The 8,382-nt window shown below is 32.6% G+C and overlaps 1 protein-coding gene across 1 annotated transcript; it reads left to right on the top strand.

The window, feature by feature from the left end:
- LOC111275761 (G-type lectin S-receptor-like serine/threonine-protein kinase At4g27290) lies at window positions 1-3,539 on the top strand. The gene is made up of 7 exons (XM_022861273.2): window positions 1-1,455; window positions 1,680-1,796; window positions 2,013-2,170; window positions 2,262-2,472; window positions 2,552-2,789; window positions 2,869-3,019; window positions 3,096-3,539. The coding sequence occupies exons 1-7, from the start codon at window positions 183-185 to the stop codon at window positions 3,399-3,401; spliced, it is 2,454 nt and encodes an 817-aa protein (XP_022717008.1). The 5' UTR covers window positions 1-182; the 3' UTR covers window positions 3,402-3,539.
- Window positions 3,540-8,382: the final 4,843 nt, after the last annotated feature.

The following is an 8,382-nucleotide window of genomic DNA, read 5'->3' on the forward strand; positions in this document are numbered from 1 at the left end:
AGTTCAGTTGGAGATAAAATACTAGTAGTCTCTGTCACTATCAAAGAAGACTTCGAAGTTTTTGCTACGGTGTTCATTAAAGTCAACAGTCTTGTGTTTAAAGACAATGCTTGTTACGGAATGTTCTATCAACTAAAATCTATACTTGCTTCCCAAGAAAAGAGCTGTCAGACTAGACATCCATGGCCATGGATCTCCTTTCTTTCAGTGCTTGTTTACTCATCATCTTCTCAAAATCTTCCACAGCACTTGACACCATTTCTCCATCCCAGTCACTCACTGATGGAATGACCTTGGTCTCCAATGATGGAAGCTTTGAGTTGGGTTTCTTCACTCCAGGGAGTTCTAAGAATCGGTTCTTGGGAATTTGGTACAAGAACATACCGATGCAAACTGTTGTCTGGGTTGCAAACAGGATAAACCCAATATACGATTCCTCTGGCTTGTTGAAGATAGAAAGTACTGGCAAAATTGTGCTTCAGGGTCAGAACAACACAACTGTTTGGTCAAATAATTCTACAGAAGTGGTTCAGAATCCAATATTGCAGCTTCTGGATTCCGGTAATCTTGTTGTCAAAGATGGAAAAGATAGTAATTCAGAGAATTACTTGTGGCAAAGCTTTGATTATCCAACTGATACAATGTTACCGGGGATGAAAATTGGTTTTGACCTGAGAACTGGTTTCCATCGAAGACTGGCAGCATGGAAGAACTCAGATGATCCATCTCCTGGTGACCTTACTTACGGGGTAGAGCTCGAAGGAACTCCAGAGATGGTGCTAAGGAAAGGCTCAGTAAAGTACTATCGCAGCGGCTTATGGAATGGTGATGGATTTAGTGGTACGCCAAATTTAAGATCTAATCCAATCTTTGATTATGACTTTGTCTGGAATGAGACAGAGGTGTACTATATATATTTCCTCAAGAATAAATCCGTGATGTCGAGGTTTGTTCTCAACCAAACTGAAAGTGTAAGACAACGGTACACATGGAACCCAGAAACTCAAACTTGGAAGTTGTTTTCAATCATGCCAAGTGACTACTGTGACAGATGTGGACTATGCGGTCCAAATGGGAATTGTGATAACAATAAGCTTCCATCTTGTCAATGTTTGAAAAAATTCAGGCCTAAATCTCTGGAAAGATGGAACTCATCGGACTGGTCTGAAGGGTGTGTACACAATAAGCCATTAAACTGCCAGAGTGGAGATGGATTTATTACAATTGCGCAGGTGAAAACTCCAGACACCACAAATTCTTGGGTGAACAAAATTATGAATCTCAAGGAATGTAGGGCTAGGTGCTTGCAGAACTGTTCTTGTATGGCATACACCAATTTAGATGTTAGAAATGGAGGTAGCGGCTGCGCTATGTGGTTTGGTGATCTAATTGATATCAAACAATTTCAATCAGATGGTCAGGATCTTTACATCAGAGTGTCTGCTTCAGAAGCAGGTACTCGTTTACTTCTGCTTTTGTGTCATCTCCATTTCTCATTTAAAGTACTTCATATGAAGTATTTGGATATGTTATTGAGGTTATATATTGAACTAAGTCTTACACTCTAGTTGCTGACAGTACAAAATACAAAACTAAAACATATTCTTGTTACAGGTTGTTATATTGTCTTTTGGCTTTTGTTTGATTATATTTGTACTCCATCAAAATTGATCATGCAGAACTCAGTAAAAAGCCTAAGGTGATGCTTGCTGTTACTATTGCAACAGTAATTGCTATGCTTTTGGGGCTTTGTGTAGTTGTTTGTTACGTTTGCAAACGCAGGAAAAAGTTAAAAGGTAACACTAATTATGGTCCCCATAAATGTACTCATTTTGTTCTTTGCTGCAAACACCAAAATCATTTTGCTCCTGGCTTGGAGATTTTCAGTTTTAGTGTTCATCAAGAAACATATATAGTATAAGCTTTCATTCTTCTATCTAAATCAATCAATATAGATAACAGGGAAAGCAAATTCATGGGAATTGCTAGTCTATACTTTATACTGTTTTCAGATGAACCAGAAGACAGGAATGTAAATGATAAAGAGAACCAAGACCAGAATGAAGATATGGATCTTGCAGTATTCGAGTTAGCAATGGTAGCTCAAGCTACTGAAGCTTTTTCTTTTAATAACAAGCTAGGTGAAGGGGGTTTTGGACCCGTTTATAAGGTAAAAGTTGCTGTAGATTAGTAAAGTGATCTTACGTACAGAGAATTCATCTTTATTATAAGAGCTCACTACAAATGTTTCAATTTTCCAGGGGATACTAGCAAATGGACAAGAAATTGCTGTGAAGAGACTTTCAAAGAGTTCTGGACAAGGATTGAACGAATTTAAGAATGAAGTAAAGTTGATTGCTAAACTTCAGCATCGGAATCTTGTAAGGCTTCTTGGATGCTGCATTCAAGGAGATGAGAGAATGCTGGTTTATGAATACATGCCTAACAGAAGCCTTGATTCATTCATTTTTGGTCTGAAATGATTAGAAACCTCTCAAATTTATATTTTCCAAAAAAAGATGTAAGATTAACATGAATGCATATTTGCTAGATCAAACAAGAAGCAAAGCACTAAATTGGTGCCGGCGTTTCCAAATCATCTGTGGGATTGCTAGGGGACTGCTATACCTTCATCAAGATTCCAGATTGAGGATTATTCATAGAGATCTAAAAGCCAGTAATGTTCTGCTTGATAGTGAGATGAACCCAAAAATTTCAGATTTTGGAATGGCAAGAACTTTTGGAGGAGATCAGACTGAAGCCAATACAAATAGAGTGGTTGGAACTTAGTAAGTGTACTTTTATGCAACATAATTTGATCCATAAATCCCCATAAAAATGCATATTTTCTCTGACAATGTTCTGCAGTGGTTATATGGCACCAGAATATGCTATCGATGGGCTGTTTTCCGTAAAATCAGATGTTTTCAGCTTTGGTATATTATTATTGGAGATAATAAGTGGAAGAAAGAATAGAGGGTTTTACGATCCAAATCACAGCGGCAACCTTATTGAACATGTAAGCTTCTGCAGATATTGTCGTCATCACATTTTGTTACTTACACTAAATGCTTAATGGGTTCATTTTGCTGCAGGCATGGAGATTATGGAAAGAAGGCAGGCCTTTGGATCTTGCTGATGATTTCTTAGTAGAGACTGGCAATCTATCTGAGGTATTACGGTGCATCCATATTAGCCTTTTATGTGTACAGCAGCATCCTGAGGGGAGACCAACCATGTCATCTGTGGTTCTGATGTTGGGAAGTGAAAATGAATTGCCTCAGCCTAAACAGCCTGGTTTTTTGTTTTACAAGAAACCCCTTGAAGCAGATACTTCATCCGGTAATGATGGATCATCTTCGAGAAACGAAATAAGTATATCTGTGTTAGAGGCTCGATAGAGGGTTGTATGGTTCATTAGATCTGTTATGCTCCAAAGTATCAGTAATGATTTCAGTCCCACTTGTAGCTTCGCAGCAACTGTTTATTTTTGTGCAAATTCCTACCGTTGAGAATATTCAAGTATAAATTTTAGCGTTTCTGTTTATTTCATGGATTGGTAGATTGAAAGAAAAAACTGAAGCTTCATATAATTGATCTCGTCATTTGTAAGTTGTTAACCATACTTGTTTTGTGCTGCATTTGTGCAAGATCAAGAGCCATCTCATTTTCTCAGCTTAAGTAATAATAATGACAATAATAATGCATGATGAGTCATCTTTCCCCTCAATGTAATTGTTAATTAGACATAACATTCAAAACTTTTTCCTATAGCCTAATCTGGTTCAGACTTTTAAACTGATGCAGCCCAGATTAGGTTTATAATTTCTGATTTCTTGCCATAAGCTTAATAGGGTCAAAAGCCCCAATAGATAACCGATAATCATGGAACTTGTTTCTTCAACAATTTATCATTTTTTGTTGAATTTCTCTTTTCCCCTTCTGTTTCTTAAAGTAATCTGATATGGCTAATAAGAAAGAATTGGCATCTGTCACATACGAGATACAGGCTTTCACAACCTGGACTTCGTTTTGTTAGTTAATTTTAATTTTTAGATTCCTCAATCATGTTGCAGTCGCAAAACTTGATTAGTATTTGTTGAACCAAATTACGGCTGAGTCTCAGACAGATTACTCTGCATGAGATCATTATTATTTTGACCCCATTAAAATGTAAAAACCTCTTATACAAAAGTAATGCTGACCAGAAATTTGACATACATGTGAATGAATGACCATGAACCATGAACTCCATTAAAATATAAAAATTAACAACCAACTGGGAAGTTGACATACGAATGAAGTACCATGAACCTTGGAAATTTGCAATTCTTTGCTTAAATAAAATAATTAATTAAGTAGCTGACAGATCAGTCTTGGAAGTGAATGATACTGAAACAAAATCCATTAAAGCTGAAACCTGGAAAATGAAATATGAATAATTGCCGCCCAAGGAGTTAAGGGTAAGGATTATATGAGTGAAGAAATGAAGTGAAATTGGTTGCCGAGCTTCAACATCATAATCTTGTAAATCTTCTCTTTTTTTTTTTGCATTCAAGGAAGGAGAAAATGCCAATTTTACATATTCATGACCAACAAAGCCTGGATTTCTTCATACCACTCAAATTTTATGTCATCTGTAGTTCAGTCCAATAGATCTGCAGAAGAACGACAAGTCTGGCCGTTTCTTCGAAAATCCATCAAGTCGTCTCAAATTCAAACAACCAACGAAAGCATCACAAGTCTCTGGCCATTCCTTTTAAGATCTGTTCATCTTCGCTTTTTTGTGATCAACTTTTGCCTATGAAAATCACTCCATCTTCTTCTTTACAACATAAAGATGCCGTTTGAAAGATTTACCGATCACTTCATTTGAGATAAAACTGTTAAGCCCTCCAATATTTTTAGTTTTCCAAGAGATCCAATCAGAAAATTAATTTCTTTTATAAAAAATAGCATACATTGAATTTTGACACTTTGAACTCTATGCTCGTGACAGATTTTGTTGCTGCCATTAATTCAGGATTCGCCCCTATATTTAGAATTTGTTGCCTTTTTTTTTTAAGGGTATTTTCAAGTCTTATATTGAAAGAAGAATTATCCAATTTCATCAAGCGGAGGCAGAGAATGGATTGCTTGGTTTTAACTAGTCCTGTTTGAATTATTACGAATACGGATCCAGCTCCATTCCTTTGGTTTTGACTTTTCAAATTCAAAGGCCATGGGTCTTATGTTTTAGGTAATTCAGAGAGCCCTACATAATGAAAAAGTGAGGGCTGTGTTTTTTTGACGTGGAACGTGAGTGGCTCCGCAAATCGAGAAGAAAAAGTTAAAAGAAAGTTAAAAAAAAAAAAAAAAAGAAATGAAAGTTAATTAAATGAAAATTGATTCGTATTCTGATTGGATTAAAATTTTATCAATAAATTTATGATTTAGTATTTTATATTTTAAATAGTAAAAATTGAGTTTGAAACTTTTTAAAAATAAATTTAAAGTGTATTTTTTGAATAGTTTATTTAGTGAGATCTTTTTAATTATTTTTTTAGTTATTTATTAGCTCCTGTTTTAGTTAAAGAAAAATTTTATATATTTATTATTTGATAGTAAAAATTTTTCTAGTGGTCTGTAATTTTTTTCTTCTACATTAAAAAGTTTTTTATGTAAATTGTGATGTGTTTTATTTTTCTTACGTTTTGGATTATTGATTGTTGTTTATTACTATGAGTTTATTGTGATATATTACTTTTACGTTGTTATGTTTATTGCTTTAAGCCTAACAAATGGTATTAGAATGAGAGTTATTTTGAGACATCGATACAGAAGTAACCTAGGACAGAATTAAATTTTATTTGAGATCATGAATGGTGATATAAGTTTTATGATAAAATTAATTGTCATAACATATAAATTCGTGGACTTACCGCTAAAAATGGGTTAGAGGAGTCACCACCAATCTTTTTTGTTAAAGTGTTATTTGTCAACTGATCGAATCTGATCCATGAAATTAAATTTAGGTTCGAGAGTATGACTACATATGTGAAAGGTTATAGCATCCTTACAGTGCCTACCCAAAGATGGTACCAATTTAATTTCAAATTATCCAAGCCTTAAAAATGTTTATGCTTTTACCAAAATATTAAATATTGAGAATTAGTCTTAAAATTATTTCAATAATTTGGTAGTAATTTAAGATAATTCTCTCACCTCAGGAGTATTCATGAAGACTAGTGTCCCGTTTTAAAGAGGCTCAATCGTTAGATTAATATATTTTATTCAAAAAAATTAGTAAGTCTTTTAATAGTTTGATATAACTTACTTTGATGTAGATCTCTCAATAGTTTGGTGAGATTTAAAAAACACATTTGTAAAAAATTATTTTGTTTAATAAAGTTCATTAAATCTCCTAATAGTTTAGTAGAACTTAATTTAAAAAGTAATCCTCCAATAGTTTAGAGGATAAAATTATTTTTTTTATTTTTGAAATTCATTTATGAAATTTTTCAATAGTTTGGTGGATTTCATAATATTTAGATCCATAAAATCCTCTAATAGTTTGGTGGGATTCATGAATTTATTAAAATTTATTTATTAATATATTTTTTGTTTTTCAAAAAGGAATTTTTATTCTACGAAAATATTTAATAAATAATAAACAACTTAAAAGTACATAAATAATAAAACCAGTAAAAATCAAAAATCAAAATAAAAAGATGAAAATAAAAATAAAAATAAAAAGAAAAACATGTGATTCAAGTCAGCTCAATGCGTGAGTTAACACGCGGGGCAATGGGTTTTAGCATGGATCTGGGTATTCCAAAATGACACCGTTTCAGGCCAGTATAAAAGGTCAAGCTCAATGTTTTGGACTTCAGATGCTTCTGCTCCTTTTCTGTACCTCTGTTCTCTCTGACCTAAAATAATCTCCAAAAACTTAACTAGAAACCGAGTTTACCATCGATTTCTAGAAAGTTAGCCTGAATCTAGTAGAAAAATTTAATTTCTTACCAAAAAATTCATCAAAAACTTCAAACATTCATCCAAAAACCCAATTTTTTTTTTCAAAAAATCCCAATAAATTTTTGGATTTCCCCAGCTTTTTCTAAATCTATCTAAAAATCTTCCAGAACCTAAAACCTAATCCTAGAAACCCAAATATAATCCCAAAAACTTTAAATCAATCCTGGAATCCTAGAATACGAAACCTTAAAAAAAACCTTACTGTTCGACCAATTTTGGCAACAGTAAAAAATTTTCACCAACTTCCTCCAGCTCCTATTAATTCCCTATTCCTTTGATTCTTATCTCAATTTATAAGCATCATTAGAAGGATTTTTAGGAAATGGACATAATCAATCTAAGCTTGAATCTTAGGATTGGATTCTACCCTAACCTAATTTAGGCTAGGTTTCAACAGTTTGTCTGATTTAAAATTGAGAATTTTTTTTATTACAAATTAAAGCCTTTGACTGCATGGATTAAGTTCCAAATTTTAGTTCCCACGTTCAATTGTAGATTAGAAGAAAAAAAGGAAAAAACATAAAGAAAATAATAATAATAGTAATAATAATAATAACAACAACAACAACAACAACAACAACAATAATAATAATAATAATAATAATAATAATAATAATAATAATAATAATGGTAATAGTTATACTATAATATAATAATATATGGTAATGTACCAAACTATATAATATTACAAAATAAAAACAACTCTAATTAACTCCGGACACATATGGGTGCTTACATTGTTAGCATCAAATTATTCAATTTGAAAACTTATGATGGAGGATCATTCATATTGTAAGATTTATATAAGTTGGTATGGGGTGATTCAGCTAAACTAGTAGATACAAAAAATGAAAGCTAAAATAAGCAAGGTAGAAATATGCTATCCACAATAAAAAAATAGGTCGATATCAATATGTTCCATCATGTAGCACAAAAGATAGATGCTTACACTATTTGAAAAAAATTGACAACATTGTATGAGAAAAACAAGCATGAATAAAGTTATACTTGTTAAAAAACTTGTAACTTTACAATATAGGGATGGACGATCAAATTTAAAGCACTTGAGTGATTTTTAAAATATATTTAATCGGATAACTACTATAGAGTTTAAGATGAATGATGAAATAAATGTGTTGTTTTTTTTGGATTCATTGTCAAACAACTGGAATACTCTAGTTGTGACATTCTTAATTTAGCTCTTGATTACAATGTGAGATTGGCGATGGTAAATGATAGTATGCTTAATGAAGAAGTAAGACAAAAAATTTAGACCTTGGGAATCAAGCTTTTATCACAGAAAATAGGGGTAAAAATATTAACAAAGGTCCAAACTCAAAAGGTCGTAGTAAATCTAAACATAGA

This window comes from Durio zibethinus, chromosome 25 (assembly GCF_047325235.1).
Source record: "Durio zibethinus cultivar Kanyao isolate XHJ-2024 chromosome 25, ASM4732523v1, whole genome shotgun sequence".
Classification (NCBI taxonomy): Eukaryota; Viridiplantae; Streptophyta; class Magnoliopsida; order Malvales; family Malvaceae; genus Durio; species Durio zibethinus.

Excerpts from the sequence above, each read along its gene's own strand:
- LOC111275761 (XM_022861273.2), top strand. The coding sequence starts at position 183 with ATGGCCATGGATCTCCTTTCTTTCAGTGCTTGTTTACTCATCATCTTC. Across the intron at positions 1,797-2,012 it reads ACGCAGGAAAAAGTTAAAAG|ATGAACCAGAAGACAGGAAT; the intron begins GTAACACTAATT and ends TACTGTTTTCAG. Across the intron at positions 3,020-3,095 it reads GCGGCAACCTTATTGAACAT|GCATGGAGATTATGGAAAGA; the intron begins GTAAGCTTCTGC and ends ATTTTGCTGCAG.